The 25,192-nt window shown below is 36.6% G+C and overlaps 1 protein-coding gene across 8 annotated transcripts in view; it reads left to right on the top strand.

Annotated features, from left to right (window-relative positions):
- Itpr2 (inositol 1,4,5-trisphosphate receptor type 2) overlaps positions 1 to 25,192 on the top strand; it is a 484,436-nt gene that overhangs the window by 82,587 nt on the left and 376,657 nt on the right. For 4 of the 8 annotated variants that reach the window (XM_048787341.1, XM_015498247.2, XM_048787340.1 and 1 more), the window contains 7 exons: positions 11,548 to 11,663; positions 12,416 to 12,502; positions 14,844 to 15,002; positions 20,045 to 20,143; positions 20,441 to 20,524; positions 20,974 to 21,120; positions 24,082 to 24,177. In XM_048787341.1, coding sequence (XP_048643298.1) covers positions 11,571 to 11,663; positions 12,416 to 12,502; positions 14,844 to 15,002; positions 20,045 to 20,143; positions 20,441 to 20,524; positions 20,974 to 21,120; positions 24,082 to 24,177 — 765 coding nt within the window. In that variant the 5' untranslated portion in view covers positions 11,548 to 11,570. Of the gene's footprint in view, positions 1 to 11,547; positions 11,664 to 12,415; positions 12,503 to 14,843; positions 15,003 to 15,962; positions 16,008 to 19,393; positions 19,421 to 20,044; positions 20,144 to 20,440; positions 20,525 to 20,973; positions 21,121 to 24,081; positions 24,178 to 25,192 lie in introns of those variants that run through there. The other 4 variants (XM_048787344.1, XM_048787343.1, XM_048787345.1 and 1 more) reach the window with 3 other exon arrangements.

The raw sequence follows: 25,192 nt of genomic DNA, 5'->3' as shown, positions 1-25,192 counted from the left end.
GAGACAGATATATATGTGTGTGTGTGTGTGTGTGTATGTGTGCATATATCTATATCTATACATATACATATATATATATACACATACATATGTATATACATATATATATATATACATATATATATATATATATATATATATAAATATATATATATATATATATATTTTCACATACATATATATGTAAGTTTTAGTTTTCTTGGGTCCATATCTTAGACTGGGATTACTGGGTCATGTAAGTGTATTTTTAAGTTTTTAAGAAACTACCAAAATGTTTTCCCAAGTAGCTGTACCATTCTGTATTTATACCACCAATGTCTGAGGGTCGCAGCTATTTCAGATTTTCATCCACACATGGCTTTGTCATTCTTTTGATTTTGGCCATTCTGTTGGTTGTGTAACAGTACACAAGTGCTTTAATTTCATTTTTCTACTGATAATGACACTGAGTATCATTTCATTTCTTGTTGGTATCCATATATCATTTTTTCCTGTTGCTTATCTTTTTTTTTTATTTGTTCTAATTCGTTATACATAACAGTAGAATGCACTTTGATACATTACACATAAATGGAGTATAATTTCTCATTCTTCTGATTGTACACGATGTAGAATCCCACCAGTTGTGTAGTCATATGTACATAGGGTACTAATGTGAGATTCATTCTACTATTTTCCCTACCCCGTCCCCCCACTCCCCTCCCTTCACTTCCCTCTACCTAATCTAAAGTAACTATGTTCTCCCCCAACCCTGCCTTAATTGTGAATTAGCATCTGCATATCAGAGAAAACATTTGGCTTTGGTTTTTTGGGATTGGCTTCTTTTGAAAATGTGTTCCTATACATCAGTGATGAATTTACTGAAAAAGAAATTAGGAAAACTACCCCATTCACAATAACCTCAAAAAAAAAATTACTGGGGAATCAAACGACTAAAGAGGTGAAAGACCTCTACAGTGAAAACTACAGAACACTAAAGAAAGAAATTGAAGAAGACCTTAGAAAATGGGAAGACCTCCCATTGCTCCTGGATAGGCAGAATTAATATTGTCAAAATGGCCATATTATCAAAACTGTTATACAGATTTGACACAATTCCTATTAAAATCCCAATGACATTCTTCATAGAATTAGAAAAAGCAATCATGAAATTCATTTGGAAAAATAAAAGACCCCAAATAGCTAAAGCAATCCATATATCATTTTTCCATGAGATGGTTGTTCAGGTCTTGTTGGACTGTGTCTTCTGTCATCGAGCTATATCAGTACTTTTCTGGATGCAAGTCCTCTGTTAGGTATATATGTTTGCCTTTGAAACTTAATTTTAAATTGAGTTTGGTCAAGAAAATATCCAAATCATTTATGGTTTTATTTGAAAGATAAAAGCTATAATCTTATCCAAAGAAAATAAGAATACATTTTTTTGAGGGGGGGGGAGTTTATAATCAGGAAAGGGAGAGAAAAAAGAAAAGAGAAAGTTCAGAGAACAAATCAAGGAAATACTGGAGACAGAGTGAACTAAGATTGTAAAAGGAAGAAAATGATAAAGAAAAACAGAAAAGGTGGCAAAACCACAAAGAGGTAGTAATGAAAGGAAGAGCCTAAGGAATGGTGGAAGAGAACAACAATTTAAAGTTATGGAGGAAAAAATAATAAAGAAAAAAGAATAAAAGGAAGACAAAAAATGCAAGAAGAAAATGCCACAGCTGTTCCTGTAGTTCCCACATCTCACCCACTGTCTCAGCTACTCTGTTATCTTATCTCTCCTTTGCCTACTTCTGTGTCCACCCTGCTTCCTGGAAGTCCCTCCTTTCCTTCCATATTTTAATTCTTCAATATTTCACTGCTCCACCTTCCAAACATACAACATATCTGGGTTGTATCCTTTCCATCTGTACTATATAATAGCATAGCTCTGAAGTCAACTTGTTTGTATGTGAATCCTAGCTCTACCACTTGCTAGCTCTGTGACCTTGGACAGAACCGCACCATTAAGATACTAATTTCACTGTCTGTATGATGGGAGTGATAACCATGTCTATCTCAAAATTATTTTTGGAGATCGATGTATCTATGTAAAGCTTTCATTGTGCTTGACACGTTGTACTTAGTTATTAAACATTATAATGCTATTTGTGTGTGTGTGTGTGTGTGTGTGTGTGTGTGTTGGGGGAAGGAGGTGTTTCCTGGTTTTCATGCCTTTCACTTTTGGCTCTCTGTTCATGTTCTTTTAATTTGGGCACATCTTACCAAACTAAAATACTTAAGTGGCAAAATACCACAAAGCGTCATGCTTCTGAAACTCCAAGATATAAACACAACTGTATTTGCTCATCTGGAATGTAAAGTTGGAAGTAATAATAATGCTTATTTACAAAGTGCATGAACTGTGAGCATTTTAACCTGGTACTGACAGACATTTAGTAGTAGAAAACTTGAAGGGTCCAGGACAGGGATTTCCTGGTTTCTGTAATGCTGAGATGTCAAACCAAACCGCAGTTTGATAAATACAGCTGAGGCAGGTGAGAAGTTCTGAAATTTTATGTAAATAGAGGACATGAACTCTGCCCCTTTCATGCCCATCACCTCTGCTACAATTCTCATTAAAAAAAAAAGCGAATTTGGAAGAAACCTCCTTCCTGATGTAAGACCCCTTCGGCACCATTTCTCATCTGCCTTCATCACAACATGATGAACAAAAGTTTATTTTTTAGTAATATTTTTCTTGGATTTTCCTCCAGTTGTTGCTAAGTTTTCTCTTAGTTTGAAGTAAAATTGTTTTTTTTTCCTGAATTAATATAGGGAAAAGAATTTTCCTGTTTTACTTGTAGACTTTCAGCAATATGAAGTAATGTTATCGAATTGTTTTATCTCTGCCATGCAACATATCCTAGTTCCTACTACTGTTCTTCAAAAAAACCCTGACATTTTTCTTTCTGGTTTGTCCAACTCTGGATACAGACTAATTTGTTAAGATGCTGCTTAAAATATGCCATGCACAATTGAACCCAGTTATCTAGGTGTGTTTCTTGTTCTGGTTGAGATCCCATTGTTCTATTAACCAGCCTAAAGTGGTGGCATCAGCTTTTAAGCCATTATAACACAATGCTCATATATTATTTTGGAGTGAGCATATAATTATTGTCAAAACCAGGACATTTTTAAGGGTAGAAAGGGTTATGATTATTTGTCAACCTCAGGCCACAGACATAAACCAGAAATAGTATGGGTACATAGGGATGTGTGCTCACTGTATTTCTTAGTTTTATATTGCTATAAAAATACGAGGTTGGATATTTGTAAATCAGTGAGTTTATGTAGCTCACAGTTTTGGAGGTTCAAGAGGATGGCACCAACATCTGCTTGGCTCTGGTGAGGGCCCCCTTGGCTGTACTACATCATGGCAGATGGCATCATGGTGGGAGTCATTGTGAGAGGGAGATCTAATATGGGAGACTGGAAGCCAGAGAGTGATGGAGAGGGACTATTCTTGCTCTTTTATAGCAACCCTCTCTTGAGAACTAACCAAGGTTCCAGGAGAACTACCTTAATCCCTTTCAAGGGCAGCATCCCTGTTTCAGTCAGCTGTTTTTGCTACTGGGAACAAAAGACCTGACAAGAACAATTACAGGAGGAAAAGTTTATTTTGGGGCTCATGATTTCAGAGGTATCAGTCCATAGATGGTTACTTCATTCCTTGGGGCCAGAGATGAGGCCAGACCTCATAGTGGAGGAGTGTGGCAGAGGAAAGTGGCTCAGGACACCACACAAAGAAGGAGAGAGGCAGAGGCAGAGGTACAGGGAGAGGGAGAAGGAGAGGGAGAGGGAGAGGGAGACAGATTCCACTTGCCAGAAACAAAATACATACCCCAAAGGCATGCCCCCCAGTGACCTATATCCTCCAGCCACACTCTACCCACCTTCAATTACCACCAAATGAATCCCTCTCAGGGTATTAATTCAATGATTGGATTAAGGCTTTTATAACCCAGTCATTTTACCTCTAAACTTTGTTGTATTGTCTCACACATGAACTTTTGGAGGCTACATCATGTCTAAACCATAACAATCACTAGTGATCTACTTATCTCCCACTAAGCCCCACCTCTTAAAGGACCCACCACCTCTTTACAGGCCACATTGGGGGCCAAGCTCACAATACACAAACCCTTGGAAGACAAACCATATCTAAATCATAGCAGTCACTTTAATTATATTAAGTTGAACTGAAGCCTGAGATTATAAAGCCTTTTCAAAAGAGTTTTTATGTTAATTGCTAATAGCCCTGGTGTTTCCCCTCTATCATGTACTTAAGTAGTTGATTTTTTTTCTAAATTTCATATTTATATTCATGTTTGTATAAAGTATAATTGAATTGATGTTTGTCCTGTGTCCTGTGGAGATTATTTAAAAAATGTAGATTTTTATCTTTCGAATTAACTATTCTTCCCAGTCTACATCATCTGAAAATTTGATGAACAACATTCTTCTCATTGTTGGTAGTTTAAAAGGTGCCTACCCCAGATCCTTTGTACCAGTCCACCTCACCCTCGTGGAGCTCTCAAGGTCTAAGGGGGAAATTGAAATAAACATCTTAGAAATCCTCTCTCAGTTATTTCTATTTTAATAGGAGAAAAGAAAGACTAAAAATTTTTAGAGCAGAAAGTATTGATATCTCATGATTATTTCTCAGGCAATTTGGCAAGAATTTTCTTTTGCAAACAGGTTTTGAACATCTTCCAGATATCAAATAATAGGCACTGAAAATAGAGTTACATCCAATACTTGTTGACTATGAAAGATACCAGCTGATAGATAGGTGCTGTAGGAAAGGCTGAAGTCAACCTGAGTGGGGAGAAAAAAGAGGAGGATCTTTTTTAAATGGGCATCTTCCTCCACTAAAATTGCCTGTATACAAATTTGACAGGTCAGTTAATAAAAAGATAGTTTTTATGTATTTCACAAGTCACTCATATTGCAAAGAAAAGTTCTCTTAGTCTTGGCTGTTGTCCCTGCCTCTTGTCAACAGGATCTATGCATTTATTCTATTTTTTTTTCACATAAATTTCAAGTTCACTAACCTTTGCACATGTGTTATCTTCTAGAACAGCAACTTCTAAATACTTATTATTGGAATTCTTTGAAGGAAATGTATTTTACACTGTAATCCAGTATGCATGTGTGTGTGTATGTGTGCATGCGCGTCTCTCTCTCTCTCTCTCTCTCTCTCTCTCTCTCTCTCTCATACACACACACCAGAAATAAGTTTCTTGAGAAAGTACCTGCTACTTGCAATTTCCATTTACCTTTCTTTTCCTTTCTTGTGTCATTTAGTTCCTCTACATTCCATTGAAAAAGGGCATATTGAGACCAAATAAATTTATTTCTAACCTGGCTTGCACAGTTAGTTTGTAAAACTCTGTTCTGAAGTTGTTGTCCATTGACTCCTAAGTTATGTATAGATGCTTTATGGTGGTAATGATCAGTAAAAAACTAGACTTACTTGGGCATGAATCTAAAATAATGGTGAGGAACAGGACTCCATGATATTTTTGTTCTTAGGCATAAATTTTGGCTCACAGGACTAGCATAACAAACTGAATTGTTTTGGGTCTCCTATATGAGAACAGCAATTAATTCAGTCCTGGAACAATGAATAGCACACAGTCTTCAATCCAAGTATTTAAATTACATAACTGTTACTTGCATAAAATATCCTGTGCTAGACTTTTTTAGAATATATTTTTAGTTGTCAATGTACCTTTATTTATTTATATGTGGTGCTCAGATTCGAACCCAGTGCCTCACACATGCTAGGCAGGTGCTCTACTTACTGAGCTACAACCCCAACCCCCTGGAATAGACTTTTTAAATTCAAATATTTAGTCCAGGAGTTATGATTGCCATGCTTAAATTGATATGAAGAAACAAGCCTATCTCGAGAAAGTTAATTTACCTGTATTAACAGTTTAATTGTTCATCTATTAGAAAATTATTGTTTTCTAAGTGGAGGGCTTGAGGCCATATAATTTCTTGGGTGTTTCTATCTTGCTTTTGTACCACTTCTACCATATTCATAAAGATGTTCAGATGGACTCTTTCTGATGTAATTTTGAGTACTTGTAGGAAATCGCAGCATCTCTCAGAATTTGAAGCCAGGAAAGGCTAAGACTATCATGTTATGTGTTTTAATTTCAGCAAATATACCTAGGCCTAATTTTTAAAGTTTTAATTCAACAAACATAGAGTGTTCTCTATAACATTATGAAGATGGAATTTGGAAACAGATTGATCAGGAGTAAGTCTAAAAATTTGAGATTTTAGGATTGAGCTCTAAAACATCTTGTTTCTCATTCCTCACTTATAAAACTAATGCTTACCTCAAGGGTTTGTAGAAGAATTAAATGAGATAGACACACACGTGAAAACCATGCTCCCTGAGATATAGGAGGTACTATGGAAATACATATTTTAATATAAGTACATATACATTAAGTATGTGTCTATGTATTTGTATGGATGTATAAATTCCTTTCTTTTGGATTTGATATCTGTGTAATGGAATTTTTTTTTAAAACATTTATTTTTTAGGTGTAGATGGACACAACACAATGCCTTTATTTGTATGTGGTGCTGAGGATCGAACCCGGGTCCCGCCCATGCTAGGCGAGCGGTAGAGCGCTCTATCGCTAAGCCACAATCCCAGCCCTATGTAATGGAATTTAGAAACTTGCATTTTGATTTCCGAGTCAGTGTGCTCATTATACTTTTTTTGATTATCAGTGTTAACATAGGACACTGAGAATGGGAAAGTTAATTGAAAAATTATACATTATAATTTTCTGGGAGCAAGTTCCATTTATGTCTAGTATAATGGTTTGATTAATGCTGAAACTTAAACCTTGATAACAATGTAAATTAGCCTTAATGCATTTGAATTTTATTTTTCTTCCCTATTCCAAATGAAGTAAAAGATAAAGTTTCATTTGTTCTTGAGTATTTACTCATTAATGTTTGAATCAGATAATTTTTCTCTTTGAGACTAATATTTTATAGCATTCTTATTGATGTTTTGGCATTTATATGGTAATATATATATATGTAACAAATTTCCCATAAAAACTACTAGTTTCTTTTTAATATTGTAGCTATTACACATGTATATATTTAACTTCATAGTATTTCTCTAGAAGTTGTGTTATGTGTATGACTGTGGTAGGATGAGAATTGAGACATAACTGTCTGGCCAGTATATTTTCCACTTTCCAAACTTGCTGAATACATTAACAAGTGCTTTAGTTAATACCTTAAGAATTCAATCTGCAATTGGCCAAACACTTCTATTATGGGAAAGAGGTGTTGGTAGTATATATAATAAGAATGGTGCTTTCTGAGGAGATCCTGCTATGCTAATCAAATCCAAGTTAAAATAGGTCAGAAGGATGCTGTCTGGGGATTTAGGGCCACTGGGTAGAAGCTGGTTTAGATTTGTTCTCAATGGCCTCAAGGTGTATATGTAGAATTATGAATGGTATTTATCATGAGCCAGAGTTTGCCTCATTGTGAAAACCTGTCTTCCAAATGGTACCTTTGACTAGCAGTGACACATTGAATTGGGTTCAGAGGCTCTCTGTTCTAATTGCAGCTCAATTCCTGACCAACTTTGTGGACTTAATTCTTAGTCTTCTGTAACATGGAGATAATCTGGTTAACTTTCAAGGGTGTTGTGAAGAGGAAATGATTTTAATTGTCACTATACAGTACTCTTTATAGTTTATAAAGTGCTTCATAGTAGTTGATGTATTCAGCAAACTAAGTGTGGCATTAATGTCTTCTTAAGATGTTGAATGTCCTCCAAAGGCCTACTTGTTGAAGGTTTGGTCCCCAGCCTGAGACATTATTGGGAGGTGGTGGAACCTTTAGGATGTTGGGCCTAGGGGAAGGAAGTTAGGTCATTGGAGTTCTAACCTTGGAGGGGATATTGGAACCCCTGACCCTTTCCTCCTGCTCTCTTCTCAGCTGCCATAAGGTGACAGCTTTGCTCCACCACATGTTCTTCTCTGTGATGTTCTGCCACAACTCAGATCCAAAGTGACAGGGCCAAGTGACCATGGTCTGAGACCTCTGAAACTGTGAGCCAAAATTAACCTTTTACCTTATTAATTGGTAATCCCAAGTGTTTTTCAGAAACACCTGTAATGGAAAGCCAAGGCAACTAGGCAGTCACTTGTGAGGGCATTTCCAGTATCCTGTATGTGGTTCAACTTGTTCATATGTATTCTTTATTTCACTCTAGAGATTCTATCAGGAAAGACCTAGGCAGCTCACTCTTTGAGTTTTTGCCTCTTTATTTCCAGGTTGGATTTTATCTGAGGGCCCTTCAAGTGCTAGCATTTTAGTATTCTACAAGCCTGTAACTATGAAAGACCATTTATCTTCCTCTTCAGTAGTAAAATAGCTGACTATTGGCTAGAGAAAGTTATATTGCAGTTTTCATGGTTGCCAATCGTGTTGTGATTAATTTTAATGTTTGCTAACACATGCAATAAATTCTCCTTGGCCTTTGTAGCATTCTAAAGCATATTTTCCTCTTTAGTTACCTTCCCTTAGGCAAGGGAAGTAGATGTTTGGTCTGAAATTTCTATTTTTAATAGAAAAACACATGCCTTTTTGACACTTCTAAACATAAAGAGTTTTATATAAGCATCGTATTTTAGGATGCATTTCTTGGAGAAACTGAAAATCAAAAACAGAGTTACCACTATGAATTTGGCTAATGAATGCATACCACTCCCATGAACAACTCTGAATTCTAATTGCTAGTAGGAAGTGGTCTCTTGTCTGCCTGTTCCTTACCCTAGGGAGAATTTTCTTACCACTTTCCATTTTATCACTGGGAGAGTCCCAGCTTGCCCTTTGTCCCAGAAATCATTGTCATCATGGATCTTTGCTGCAAAAAAAAGAGAAGTCCTAGAGCTTTTCCATTCCCAGCTTCCTCCACGTGGAGGTAATAAAACCCTTGGCAACCATGTTCCTTGTAATCAGCATGAGGTAATTTTACAAGCTACCATGAAAGAGCCATTTGTTGAATGTCTGCCTTGTGACAGCCATTTGCTGATGGTTTAATATGCGTTGCCTCATTTAAATCTTAAGACATCTTTAGGAGGGTGGAGAAGCGAAAAAGCAAGTTTTTTTTTTTCCCACCATGCCCAGAGGAACTTGCTGGCCTGACCCAGCCTTACGTGTAATAGCCTAGAATGGAGTGCTAAAGTCAGTTTCCAGGTTGGGGCAGAAACGACCTCAGATTCAAGTGTTTTAGGAAGTGCTTTTTAGCTACAAAGCAAAATGTTTCAACACTGTTTAGATGAGTCTTGGAAGTGGAGTGTAGATGGTGCCCTGCAGGTAGGTGTACATGGCATCAAGTGGAAAGGCTAGTTCTTTGACTCACAGCCAAGTTCCTGCTCTGCACCCTGTGAAGGGCTTTCATATCTCTTCTCTAACCCTGGCATTTGAAATCAGGCTGAAGTAAAATTTCTGGGTGGCTTAGTTTCCTTTCATGGCTGTTAAAAGAAAAAAAAAGTACCCATTCTAAGCCATTGTTCTTACACTATTGCCAGACCTAACATGTCATGTCTTGTTGCATTACTAAGTATCCCGAACTGTATTTCTGCAAGATTGTTGGCCTAAGGTCTGAAGGTTAAACTTTTAACATATTCGACTCAAATTCCTTCCTTTTTTATTTGCACTTTTGGTACTTATTATGAGGCAAACCTCTCTTTTAAAAAAAAAAATTCTTGCGTCTTCAAATGTTAAAGAGGTTGTTACCTAATTAAAAAGGTGACACTGAGATGATTTCTAATGGAGAAGCCCCTAAAAGCACTTTCTCAGCATATATACACCTCTAATTTTAGAGAAGGAGCAGACCAAGGAATACGAGACAGCTAGTTTTAGAAGCAGGGTGAGGAAGATGGAGAGATTGTTGGATCTGATACAGCTGAATTCCCTCATGCAGGAGAAAAGTGGGCTTGTCAAAGGCTGTGACTGAACTGGTGTTAGGGATTGTATCTGCAAAGTTTAAATGATATTACAAGGTCATGGGGAGGTAATGCTCATTGCCATTCTATTTGAGAGACTTCGAGGACTTCATACAAAACACTCTGTGGCATCGTATGTCCCAGGAGCGAACACCTTGTCATTAATTGGGCACTCTTGGTGCAGGTTCAGGTGTACTCCAGGAAATCCACTTTTGCTGAGAGCTCAGTAAGGATTTAGTCATCTTTTCATCTTAGTGAGGCTATTACTGGAAGAATGAGGCAATGTTAATAATAATACTTTACATTTATAATAGGGCTTCAGAGTTCGCAGAGAACTTTCACACAGATTATCCTTTTGTGCATCTCAGCAGCCCTGTGAATTAGGTGTGGCAGGTATTATTAATACTTTTATTATGCAGCAAATTTAGAATTAAGACAAAATATGTGACCATCCCAAGACATGTAGATTTTTTTATTTAAAAAAATGTGTTCTAAAGGAGGCAGAGAGAGAGAATTAAACCCACATGTACCCCACCACCACCAGGAGAAGTCTTTTTGCAGAAGACTGTCTCGCCCTATGTTTCCCATCTATCAGCCCAGACAGTCCTGTGGTCTTAGTTCCCACACAGAAGCAGATTGGTTATTTACTGTAGTGTAAAATCAGGTGTTACCTATGGGGAGACTGTTGAGGGGGACCATAAATCCAAGGCCCTAAAATGGAAAGGGATTTCGCAATCTGAGGCTTTACATTTGGCCAACTTCACTTTCCTCAGCCCCACCTCTGCTTTTTGACTTACAGATATCATGAGCACAATATTCAACTATGGTTTCCTATCTTGATATTTGGGAGCAGTATTAGGACTATAATCTTGGTGTTGTTATGTATTTGTTCTGTTTTGCTTTATGCTTCCATCATATCCCATTGTCTCTGAGGTGTCCACACCATGTTCATTCAAGGTATTCAGAAACTTGGGAAATGGATGACTATAATGATCAGCTGTGATTGTTTCTGTTTTCTGTGTAGCTTTGGCTGTCAAAATACCTACCATAAATAAGTATTAATTGTGTTGGGTCAGATAAGACACTGATCTCATACTATCCACTAAGACTAGGTCCCCCATCACAATTAAAAATGCTAAGTAGGGGCTGGGGTTATGGCTCAGCAGTAGAGTGGTCGCCTCGCATGTGCAAGGCCCTGGGTTCGATCCTCAGCACCACATAAAAATAAATAAATAAAAAAGTATAATAATTATATTGGTTTTATTTCTTTACAAAGCACACTGGCTATAATATTTTTTAAAAACTTAAACTAATGAAGAAGGGTTTATTTAGCTAAGTATAATTATTTGAAAAGGATGTTATAGGAGAAATCTAATAGCTAGAGGGTGGGTTATATGACTTTTGAACGTTCTTTTGACTTAGAAATTCCAAGACCCCAAAACTAGGCAATGAAGGAAGTCTAAGAAATGCCAGCAGCCTTAGTTACAGTGTTTTGTTTGTTGGTTTGTCATAGACTGCCTTTTCAAGGTGTGCCCTATGAATCGATATTCTGCCCAGAAGCAGTATTGGAAAGCCAAGCAAGCCAAACAGGGGAACCACACAGAGGCCGCCTTGCTGAAGAAACTACAGGTAAGGGCCAGGCTGCATGTGTCTTGCTCAGGCTGGACTAGAGCAGCAATAACAAAAGATGTATTCACAGCTTTCTAGCTTTGTGATTTCACCCAATACACAGAGATTTCAAATACACATTGAAAAGTGTAGGGCAGTTTTAAGTTATAGGGTGTGACCACTTGTTTTCTGGTAATACAAGCTGCCATTTTTTTAGGGTGTGCCAGACTAATTCAAAGCTTCACATTAAACTGAAAACCAGTTCAGAATCTCTGTAGGAATATTAAGTTCAGGTATATTTTACTTGACTTAGTATGTAATTTGTAAATTGGAAAAACAATTTAAAGATCATTGTTTCTGGTTTTGCTGAGTTTAAATTTCATAGAACATAGAAAATAAAATTCCTACTATTTTCAGAATTAAAAACTATACTTTGAGACTTTTGTAATTGACCTTCTATCCTGGTTGGTATTTCTAGAAATATTCATTCTTAAAGCAATTTTATAAGACCAAAATGTTTTCCTGAAATTTCCAACATAAAAGTAACCCAAGACATTTTTGGCTACATTTCAGCATGAGTTGAGAAGTTATCACATTATATTACAATCACTTATTTAACTATTGCTCTCTTTCTCTCCCTCTCCCCAAACTCTAAGCAATCAGCCAATTGTATTTCTGGTTATATACTTTTTACTAAAAAAATCATTTCTTTGTTAATTATTTTACTCTGTTGACACTGTTTCCACACTGAATATTTGATAATCATTTTATAGCATGCTGCAGAACTGGAACAAAAACAAAATGAATCAGAGAATAAGAAACTGTTGGGAGAAATTGTGAAATACAGTAATGTTATACAAGTAAGTCTCTACTTTTTCTTAAAAGAGGTGGATATTTTATGGCCAATTATCCAAATTATTCATTTGGGTTGGAATGCCAAATGAAAATCTGGAAATATAATAGTTTGTTCTTCAGTGAGAATTACAAATGTTGTGATGTATTCAGTTAGTAATCAGTGCACGATTCTGTACATCTAAAAATAATCCTGGGATAGGTGCATAGCTCAGTGGCACAGTGGTTATAGAGTTTGCCTACTTTTAGTGAGGTCCTCGGCTCAATCCCCAACACTATCAAGGGGGAAAAAAAGAATAAGTCTGATGTATGCACATAAAGAAGTGATTGTATCTAGGTGTATGTATAAAAAGGAATAAGGTAGGGACTGGGGCTATATCTCAGTGGTAGATTCCTTGCCTAGCATGTGTAAGGCACTGGGTTTGATCCTCAGCACCACATATAAATAAATAAATAAATAAATAAATAAATAAAATAAAGGTACAAAAATACAATAACATAATAATAATAAAAAAGGGAATAGAGTTTCTTTTCCTGAGGAAAGGATTTCTAAAGGCCTGTAAGAAGTAGTCCTTTAGATTCATGGGGTTACTGTTTGACATCAGGGTCTTTATATTTATCTTTTATAGAGAAAGGAAAAATTTTGAATTGTACTTTTAGATGGAAATCCTCTTTGAATGTTATTAGAAGATTTTCTACTTCAATTAATATGCACACTCTGATTTATCTCAGCTGCATTCCTTTCCTGTGCTTCATTTGGATCTTTTTAGCTTTTTAAATAAATGCCCCACCTTGTTCCAAAAAAGAGTGTAAGACATTTTCCAAAATACATAACACATAACAAGATAAAAGGCAAATAGTTAAGGCAGTTGGGTTAAAGGGAAAATAATGACTGCATGAGCAAGCTGAAGTTAGGGTGAGACATGCTTATGAAAACCATGTGGTAAAGTCTGATAAACTTTGTCCTGAAGCCTTTTTTGCTGCCTGCTTAGCCATAAGGGAAGCTTCCTGTGCTATAGCATTAGCATTGGAGGCCCATAACATACAGCCAAACAGAGGTCTAAACTGGAAACCATTCCCAGAAATAAGAGCAAGGAAGTATTTCTCCTATGAGTGCTCATAAAGAGGATACTGTTTTATTTAGTAAACAATATCCTTAACAACTTCCTTATAGCAAATACCACAATGAGGGAGTACTTCATAAACCTGTTTTTAAAAGTAACATCCCCCTGATATTTTGCTTTTGGACAATGGCAAAAAAACAGAGTACAGGGCAAAGCAATTCTCTGAGGAGACAAGATGAGAGAACCTGGGTCTGCAGCTTCCTGCATGTATGACTAAATCTGATGAAAGATAACACGATACTCTTGGCATGGGTAGACTGATGTCCCTTGGGCAATCCTCCATAAATAGTTTCTCTGCACAGATTTTTGATTGGTGTTAAGTCTAGCAAGTACTTAAGTGTTCCTTGTCAAGTACTTGAAGTGAAAATGTTTGCCTGCTCGGTTAGGGGCTGAACCATGGCTTTAATGCGGTGGAACCCAGAAGAAGAATGCGATTGGCCCACGAGGGTTTCCAATAACCAAGGGTATAATAGAGAGCTTTTCAAAGATCTGGTTATTTTTTTTTTTTTCAATTGAAGACCTTTCTTTTATTTTGAGATCACTCCCTTTTTATATTGTAGGCACTAAAATGACTGTTGTTTTTCAAAACAATTGTAATAATAGATGGGAAACCTATTTTGTTTTGGTTTTCCTATTTAGTAGAATTACATTTTTGGAAATGTTTTCTTCATGGAATCCAAAATATCTGAGAATGGAGCCTCTACACTCCTGTGAGAAGAGGCTGGTTCTGTGGAGTTGCAGAGCCTGTTTAAGATGCGCAGCCCTCCTCACTGAGGAAGAGTTAGGCTGTCCCTGGGCCGGGGTGATACCGAGTAGTTTGAAACATTGTTCCAGTGTCTTAGTTTTTCTTTAGTATATTCTTTTTCTTTTTTGTAGCTATGCAGGCTTTGAGAAAGGATATGGTTTCGGGGACCTCCAGGTCTCCTTTGGAAAACCTGGATTTATTCTATTATTTACGCTAGATGAAAAAATAAACATTCAGAGTGTCTTCTGGTTTATGTTGCGCACATACTCACCTCATTATGAAGCAGATTGGGGGTGGAGGTGGGGAGGAGACAAAGAAGATGGACTTGGAAAGATGGTCGTGGAGTCTGAAAACAGGTCCTTTGTTTAGCTTCTGCCTCAAGTCATGTTATATGGGTATATGATATATGTATAATGCACAAATACAATTAAAGGGGAGACAAAGGGATAAAGGTGGTAACTGCTTGTCTTTCCCCTACAGCTACTGCATATAAAAAGCAACAAATATTTAACTGTCAACAAGAGATTACCAGCTTTACTGGAGAAGAATGCCATGCGTGTGTCCTTGGATGCTGCAGGAAATGAAGGGTCTTGGTTTTATATTCATCCCTTCTGGAAGCTGAGAAGTGAGGGTGACAATGTATGTAAATATAAAATTAAGGGGGAAACAGTGAGTTCATAGATGAAGCAGTTCTTAATAAGGGACAAAGGGACAAACTCTAAAAGATACAAAGAAAGGATAATTTTCAACCAACATATTTTCGTGTTAGTGTCTTACTAGGCTAAATGCATGTATTTATAGTACAGACTGTGCTCAGAAGTCATAAAGTCAGAATTCAAATTAATTTAAAATCACCTTCCAGTTAGAGTTTGCATGAAAGAACGTAAGCAACCTTAATGTTACTGGGTAGTTTTCAGAGTATATTCTCTTGCGTCTTTGCAGGAGGGAACATGGTTGCAGTAAAAAAAAACTGTGTTTAAGATACAGAGTCTGCCCTTTGAACCAATAGAGTAACAACACCATGAGTCACAGCAATAATGTATTGGCTCCATAGCAGCTTCTTACAGTCGTGTTATAGTAGATGTGGGATATATGAGGAGCTGTAGGTTTACCACCTACTTACTGATGACAGCTATGTTTATAATTAGTTGTGGACTATGTACATATTGTTACATAAATTATAGTAATTGCCAAAATATTTTCTGCTCTTTTATAGAGAAAAATTACATGAAATGATTCATTAGGATCAATAGTTTGATTTTTTTTGTGCATGTAATATATAAAATATTGTGAGAGTTTCTCACACTTGGGAGATGCTTAATAAATGCTGATTGACAGTGAACACCAAATAACTTTCATAAATAGAACGCCCTACCCATGTTGGGCCAGGTGGTTTTGTGGAGATTTTCAAAAATTTGACAATATGAATTCAAAGCAATATAAAATGTAATTATGCAAAGAGTTTTCTCCATCAATATGTTGTTTACATTTTTAATGTGTTTTGGGTATTTCTAGACTTAGAAATGTCTGCCTTTTATTGTGAATCTACTTTTCTAGCGAATTTTAAAATATGATTTCAATTCCACAGGATGCAACTTCATGATTTATTTGGGTTAATAAGTTATCTGGTGATATCTTCCTTAGGTAAGGTTTGGGAGAAGCATGGCATGCAGGAATGGAATGCACTTTGAACCTTGTGTTGGATTCCTTAAAAAATAAGTTGTATTCTTTTTCTTTTGGCATCAAGCAGTGTGCTGTGAGCATGATACATTTTAATTTTAGTAGTTAATTACAATCAACTCTCAATTATTCAGGGGCTGATGACAGGTTTGTGAAAGACCCATGCTTTTGATACCATTTCTTGTCCTGCTTGTCCCCCTGGCACCCACTACCTGCTCCCACCACTGAGTAATGTCCCTGTCTATAGGTGTTCCATGAAAATTAAACATCAAAACAAACAAAAGCTGAGCTCAAACTCTGAAAGAATGTGGTAAAATGATTGGATAAATTTGAGCCTTTAGGTGATGCATGGATTATATTAATTCACTGTTTATTCATTCTCTCTATTTCTTTACCTGCTTCCAAATCACTTTACAGAGTCAATAGAGAGTTGAATGTAATGAACTATTTCAAATAATTAGTTGTACTAGAAAAACAAAACAAAACCTACCACTCAAAATGCTCCATTTTGGTGAAAATGGACAATGTAATTGTTAAGTGCAATATAAAAGTGTCCTTATCTCGATGTGCTCCCTATAGCATGGCTGAAACAACCTTCCACTTTGCTTTTTGCTGAAATAGCTCACTGTTTTTGCTCACCACTGTATAGCTTTTGTGTATGATTAAGGTTGCTGTGAAAACCTAAGCACACCCACAGCCCTATATTGGTCACATAAATAGTTGTACTGTAACCCTTATTTTCTTTCTTTGGAAGAGGTAGTATTTTTCTAAAATATAACCTTACTGTTTTGTTGAAGGCGATTGCAAATTCTGTCATTTCTATTACTCCTGATTTTTTTTCTCTAAAAGCCTATTAAGATGAAGAAATTGCAATGTTTAGAGGACTTTAAAATTATAATTTACTATTTAGCAATTAGTTAAGTATTAATTTAGGCTGTGTGTGTCTAACAAGATGTTCTTCGACACAACCAAATGCAAGAATGAAGTGATGATAGTCAGGGGAGAAAGGTGCTCATATCCTCAAAAATCAGTGGTCCCTCCACTTACGTGTGCCTTTGTAATACATGTTTAAGGATGTGGGAAGGATGGTTTTGACACATGGATCCAACTTTCACTGTATAGAAAGCCCTTGCTTGCTGTCAAATGGTTAAAAAGTCATTGGGGACAACTATGAACAGAGAACATAAATATTTCATTTTTATTTATTGTCTCCTGATTGAATAGTTAATTTTTCATTTTCAATTTTGATGTAGGAAGACTGGGGTTCTTCACCTTATTGGTAGATAGTGAAACTGTGAAAAGGCTAGATATTCTTTAAATGGAGAGAAAATTTCAATTCTTGGGGAAAGAGACTCTTTCCATCTATCAAGTAGATTTTGCTGTTTTAAAAAGTTACATACCTTGAATTTCTAGCAGAGGTGGAACTAGAACTCTGGTGTTTTGATTCCTGTTGTGATATTCTTTTCACCATACCAGGTGCCACTTCAGAAGGAGAGTGACTGCAAATGCCATTATATTGCTCTTTATTTTCAGCAAAATCCCAGCTTGATCTTACATGGCTGTTATATAGAATCCACAGAAGTGCTTTCGGAATTACAATGTTTAAAAAAAGATGTTCATGCTGTAGAGGGAATATGATGGCTAATCCTAGGATGTGGCCTAAAATGACTTCACTCTCAAGTTCTGTACTAAATATGCAATTCCCCAGAAAGTTTCTGGCCTCTTCAGTGGATCAGGCCCCAAGTGGCACTCTTCTGCTAATGTTACCATGTTCCATATTTGCCAAGTTTTCTAATTAGGTGTGAATTTCCTGAGAATAGGGACTATTTCTTACATATCTGTGTTCTTCCTGGCACCTCTTACTATTCTTTTTTATTTCACATGATTGGCATTTTGTTGATTTCATTTGCAAGTGTTATTCAGCTATTCAAGGTAACCATTGTCAACAAGACTGAGGGCCTGGAAGTTAGTGAATTAATGTTAGATTATAATTTTCAGTACTGTGTTCATAACCCTTGGAAACTGATTCATAGACATTAAGAAACATTTTGGCTGTATGACTGGTGTCTTAAAAGCATAGAAGACTTGGGGCTGGGGTTGTGGCTCAGTGATAGAGTATTTGCCTCACATGCGTGGGGCCCTGGGTTCAATCCGCAGCACATATGCATAAATAAAATAAAGGTATTGTGTCCATCTACAACTAAAAATTAAAAAAATATATAGAAGACTTTATGGTGGTGTTTTGAAGTAAATATAACATATGAATTGACCCAAAGCTTATAGATGAATATGGTAAAATCGTAAGACTCAGAGCAATGTACAATATAGATGTAACCCAAAATATTGAGTTGGCAGAACATAGCTCAAATATATCATAATGTTTAGCAACTTACTGGCTCATATTTACATGGGACAGATGAGAATGAAATAGTAATAAAACCTGTTTTTGTTTTTTTTTTTTTAAATTGGATGCTCAGATGTAGCACTGGTAAAATGTGGAATCAAGCACCCAGTAATTTTTAGTGTGGATGAGTACTTGGGCCTCTGTGTGGCTCTATGACCTGAAGCTGCCTTTGTGTCATGGGAAGGAGCTTCAATATCTGTCCACTCCCTTACCCCCCCCCCTCCAAAAGATACCATGATATGTGCCTTGCTCTTCCCCTTCATATCTGCACTTAATACTATTTCATGATGATTTCTCCTTATCTCTGTATGAAGAGTTTCTCTGATGAGTCTTTGAGAGTCACAACTTCTGACTTACTGTGGACTTGAAAGGTAGGATAATGAATAGAGGCCAATCCAGTAAATAGTTGGAGTTATTTCCACAAAACAAAGTACAGCTTCACATTGTTTGATTGGTTTGGGGATTCTTTATCATATCTGAATCTCCAAATATATTTTGTAACAATAGTACCATGTGTGAATATAGACTCCTCTATATAATCCATATGAGGTTATCTGATATTGAAAATATGAAATTGATGTTCCTTAAAGTTTTGGTTTAAGATACATGGAGAAGTTTTGAACCCTAATTTGTTTTTCAGTTATCTATTAAACTAATTGGTATAAAATATACCAAAGGAAGCTTTTGGTTTTCATTTGGAGATGATGAGAAAGTCTGTAATTGAGAGTGTAGGTGCCACAGTATTACATATTTTAAAGAAATTTAGGGGTGTAACTAACTTTAACAACTAAAATTAACTGCTCATTATTTTTATTAAGAAAGGGTAACTTTAATTCCCTACAATTTGAGTTACAGATAAAAATATTTGAATATAAAGTAGACATTGCTATGATAGCATAAATTAAAAAATCAGCTTAGGTTTACTTCTGGAGAACTTTTCCCACAACCAATTTTAGTTTTGATGTTAAAAGGAGTACCAGGCTTAAGTAATATTAATTTAGGATGTTTAAGATAAGAGGGAACTAGATGCCAAGCCCAAACAAAAAGCATATTTTTGTAAGTCATACCTCAACTTGTATTTCCTGAATCCAGATGATATTAAAATATTTAATAAATTTCTGAGATTATGGGAAGATCAAATTTGCCAGACTTGTGTCCCTTTACAGAGATAATACAAATATATAACATATTTTGCTTGCACTTGGAGTGATTTTGATATATATGCAGATTGGTTTCATTGTGGCAGTTGCTTTTACTCTCTATTTGCTGTGCTTGTGGTGTAAGACCTTGTGGGGAGGAACAATGAGCTGATTATGGACTTCCAGAAAACTCCATCTGAAATGAGACTGATAATAAAAAGATTTGTTCTGGTGTTGTGAGTCCAGACTGATAGGTACTATGGGGCATGATTACATGATCATTTATTAGAAGCTATTTTACTTCAAAGGTAACAAGAATTGATCTAAAATTTGTGTGGGGGATAAAAGGACCAGTTGTCAGGTCAACAGTGAGAACTCCTGTGCAGTTATTTTTAAGTTCAGATATAGGACTAAAGATCCATGCAATGTCTCAATTGCAATTTCTTTCTGATTTCTAGATTGTCGTAGGAGATAAAGTTGTTTTGATGCCTGTGAACGCAGGACAGCCACTGCATGCCAGCAACATAGAGCTTCTCGATAACCCAGGCTGTAAGGAGGTGAGTTCCCTAGCTAAGGACAGCGATTGTTGGTTTTCTTAGGTGGGAGACAGAGAAAAAGTCACATAGTGTCCTTCATTGTTTTCATGAGCATAATCCTAGTAAGGCCAACTAATATTTCTAACGTACATGTAGATGCTGACTAGCTAATTTTAGATGGTCCTTTGATGAAATTTTTATTGCGGTACATACTTCAATTGTCCAAAGTTGTCTTTTTCTTCTTTTACTAGTTGAAATAATGATTTCTTTATAGAATGGAATCTGTAGTCTTATAACTCGATATTTCTTCATTAATAGGTGAATGCTGTTAATTGTAACACAAGCTGGAAAATCACTTTATTCATGAAATTTAGTTCCTATCGAGAGGATGTGTTAAAAGGAGTAAGTATGTGCTGCATTGAACATTTGCTGGAAGAAATGAAGATAGTCTTACTAAAGAACCTCTGCACTCATAATTTACAATGTGACCACAAATCTTAATACTATGAATGTTTTATTGAGTTACTCCCCACCAGTATTTTAAATGTGTAAATAATCATTCAAAGCCAAGTAGCTGACAGAAGGTCCCTGAGTATCAGAATCAAAAAGAACCTCTTGTTTTTCAGGGATAATGAGAAATTCTATAGTTGAGAGTATAGGTGCCACAACAATATAACTTCTAGAGAAACTTAACAGTGTAACTAACTTCAGTAACTAAAATTAAACTGTTTATTATTTTTATTAAAAATAATTCAGACAAAATACACACTATTGTCATATATTCTAAAAGGAAATAAAAAATAATTCAGACAGTTGTTGGAATGCATTGTTTCTTGATCTGTTTTTTCTAGGGTGATGTTGTTAGACTGTTTCATGCAGAGCAAGAGAAGTTTCTGACTTGTGATGAATATGAGAAGAAACAGCACATTTTCCTTCGTACCACCTTGCGTCAGTCAGCGACTTCTGCTACTAGTTCTAAAGCACTCTGGGAAATAGAGGTGTGTGATTATATAGATTTTTTTCTTACTTTGAATAAATATTTAGATAAAAAAGTAAGCTCCAGTAGGTTGTTTTATCATTATAGGCATCATTTATAATGTACTCATAAAACAATAATTTTTTTGTGAGCCAACTCATACCCCTTCATTGCTGTGATGGATCTGAAAGGATTCTGTGTCTTTCTCCTGTCTTCTCTGAAGTGTCTTTCATTCTCTCTCTTATATACAAACACACATTTAATAAGGCCATATATTTGATTTTGGTTTTTAAAAGTCCATTGTGAAACACTGTCAATGCTGATTGGCCAGAAAGGGCCATGGAGTGAAGATGGAGCAGGATGATTCACTTTCAATGAAGATAGATATCAGAACTAGGCTGTCACTGATGAGAACAGTGTTTATTCTGGGGATGCCATTTCTATTGGAATCAAGAGACTCACTGTTGAGAATTTTTTCACCCTTTAGAAAGTATTTATTAAATGTGGCAGGATGTTAGAGTAATTAGAAATGTAAGATATGGGTTTTTTCTTTGAATTATCTTTCTATACAGTGGAGGAAAAAAGATACATAACCACTTGTGAACAAGGCAACAGCTGATAAATTGCATCTTGATTTAATGGACATGTATGCCTATAGCAGTGGTTCTCAACTATTTCAAACCCATCCCTACCTCCTTTTAAAGCCCATATTTTGTAGTGCTTCCCATATGCCCTAAATGAAATATACAAGTTCTCACGATTGAAAACAAATATAATACTCCATTTTAATATAAAGAAGAAACAAAAGGAAAATACTTTATAATAAAATGATATGTATTTCAACATGCAAATGACTACTCTAGAAGATATGATATTTATATCTATCTTTGATAAACCCATTTACATCCTGGGTTAGAGAGAAGCGGTAGAAGAGGATCTGAAGTCATTCCCTACAAGTTTAGGAAAATGAAAGAGCAAAGGTAATTGTGAGACTTTGATTAATAACTAGTAGGAGAAGTAAAAAAACAGAACAAACTTATTTGTACATGATAAAAGAAATAGAGGGAAATAACCACCAGTAGGGTGTAACAAGGCCTATTACAGAAACTTGAACCAAAATGAGGAAGTATGATATTTATGCAAATGAGCTGTGCCTTATTAATAAATGTAGGTAACACCCAAAGAATTCTTGATGTTATGACATGGGTTAGAATAGAGATGAAAAGGTATGATAAAACACTTCTCCTGTCTTGAAATCCCCGACTTGTTGAGGCACACCTTTAGTGTCTGGTATTTAGAAAGACTTTGGTGACTGTAGCTATCACCAGGTGACAGAACTGAGAAGGTGTGGGAAAAACACCATCACCAAAGCCAACAGCACAGGAGGCTGCATGAGACTTTTGCCAGAGGCTGCCTCCCTCTTCAGGGTAAGGCTGAATAGTAACAGGCAACCCCCCAAATAAATAAATAAATAAAGCATGAATTTGTACACTGCTGATTTCTTATTGTATTCCAAAAATTAAAAAAAAAAATCATCAAGATAGAAACACTGTGAGGTACTATTTAAAAACTTTATTCATGAAGTATAGTGAGTTCCCTGCTTATTTAATATTTGGTTCCAACTCTGTTACAAAGAGTTTTGAAAACTCTGCCATCTCTTTAGTTGCATGACTTTTGGTGAAACTGCACCACAGCCATGAAACCCTCTCCTGCAAAGGTGTAGTTGGAATTTCTGTGACACATTGAACAGTCAGATGGAGAGTGAATAAGTTATTTAAGAGCTTTGAGATAATGTCTTTATTACATTTAAGCTCCCTTCTCCATCATGAATTCATTAAATAATTGGACCTTTCAGATAACTTGATGCAAAAGCTTTTTAGAATAGTCATGTGCTGAAGTATTACCAATGTGTATTTGTGGAAGAGGTTTGAATGATGCAGGCTCAGGGTGCTTCTCTATTGTATGCTGTAACAGCTGGGTTTCCTCAGGAAGCCTGGGCCTCATGCTCTGTCAGCATGAGGATCAGGCATTTCATGCAAAGAGGTATTTAATATAGGAATTAGATCTGACAGTATTGGAAGGGCTGGAGGAGGAAAACTGGTATGGGGGACATGGACTTATTGAAGATCTAGCATGACTGAAAGCCACCCTTCTCTGAGCCTGCAGGCCTGTTCTCACATGCTATGCTGTCCCCAAGCACCCACCCTTTAGGAGACTACTGTCACTAAAAGAGGAACCTTTCTGCTACTATCTTCCTCTACTTTCCATTCTCATGGAAATGCCCATAACCTTGCCAGGCAAGGTTTCTTTCCCCTGATATAGAGAAGCATCTGGGCTCTCTGCTAACGCAAGCCTTAGCATTTGGGGTTCCCTTTGCCTGGAATGATCTCGTCAGTCTCTGCATGACTGTCTTGTTCTCTTTCTTCAAGTTTCAGCTCCCATGTCATCTCCGAGTAACCCATGTGGATTGCTATATAGAAATTAGCATTTCCTAGTTACTCCACCATGCACTCTGTCTCCTTCCTTTTCAAATCTTATTTATTTCTTTGTTTTCTAATTTTATCTTCTCCATTAGAATGAAATATGTAGTCATTTCCATTGCCCTGCCTTTATTGTCTTGAAGGGTACCTGGCCTATAGTAAGGTTTTTACTACCATCTATGGAATAAGAGATGGGGGAGAACCACAGTCTTGGGTTTGGATTGGCCCAGTTTTTGTTCTGGAAATATGCCTTATGGAATGAGGCAGTATTTGCAGATGGAAGGCATATACCTCATGCATGCATAGTGAGTTAACAACCGTTAGTCTATCTCTTTTGCTCACTTATAAAGAATTTTGTTGGCCTGCCACATCATACTCTCATGAAAACGTGTATTAGATTTTACAGGTCAGTATTAACAGGAGGGCACTCTGCATAAACTCTTGGCATTTGTTTGCAGGATCATGAATACCATTTGATATTATTGTAATTACTGTCTTTGTAGGTGGTTCACCATGACCCATGCCGTGGAGGTGCAGGACAGTGGAACAGCTTGTTCAGATTTAAACATCTTGCAACTGGGAACTATTTAGCTGCAGAGGTAAGATTATGGGATATAGTGCAAATAAGTCACTAACTTTGAAATAGAGAAATAGGCAATTGGTTTCTCGAAAAGGGATAGTTGTTATATAGATTTGATTATTGCCTGTAATATTCTGGGTTGGCATATAAATTATTTTTTAAAAATGTAGATAATAGTCAAATTCTTAAAATAAAAATGAAAGTAACAATGAAGGGGCTGGGGTTGTGGCTCAGTGGTACAGTGCTTGCTTAGCACATGTGAGACACTGGGTTCGAACCTTAGCACCATATAAAAATGAAATAAAGATATTGTGTCCAGTGACAACTAAAAAATAAATATTTTAAAAAAGGTAACAATGAAAAAACTTTGCAGTTGATCTTATTGTAAGGTCAGCTGAAACAAGGTATCTGACTTGCATATGTATGTGATATGGTCTAAAATTTTCTATTTAGTTTCAATCTTTCAGAGTATCTGTATTAGAGGCATGATCAGTTCGTTGTTGATGTGTATGTGACCCACAGAATGTCAGGTTTACATTCAGTGGCCACTCTTTCACCAGTAGGTGGTTTTTATTGTTCAAACCTTTGGAGAGGAAAGGGTTTGTTCTCGATTCACTGAACTGTCCTAAAACTGTCAATAAGAATAGTAAAAACAGGAGATCCAACATGGCGGCCGGCAAGGAAGCAGCACTTTCAGTATCTCCACATTAACCGGATCAGAAACACCCATTAAAACAGCTACATTCTACCTACTGAGGAACTTCTAGCAAAATTCCGCTGAAAGGAGACCTGCCAGGAAGTAGTAAGTTATATTAGAGGTGACAGTTGGCCCCAGACAAGTGAATCTTGGCCGGCCACGCGGGTGCAGAGGTCCAATCCCGCAGCCACCGCCCAACCGGCTCTGCAAGCGGCCCCCGGCGGCCCGGGCAGCGAGAAGGGTCCCCGCCTGGCCCGGCAGACGGCTCCTGCCATCCTGGCTCTCCTGGCGGCCCCGCTCGCTCGGTGATCGGCCACCCGCCGCCCGGCTCTAGCCA

The sequence above is a fragment of the Marmota marmota genome, unplaced genomic scaffold (assembly GCF_001458135.2).
Source record: "Marmota marmota marmota unplaced genomic scaffold, marMar, whole genome shotgun sequence".
Lineage (NCBI taxonomy): Eukaryota > Metazoa > Chordata > Mammalia > Rodentia > Sciuridae > Marmota > Marmota marmota.
Note: the sequence above shows the minus strand (reverse complement) of the source record. Positions and strands in the feature narration are given on the sequence as shown.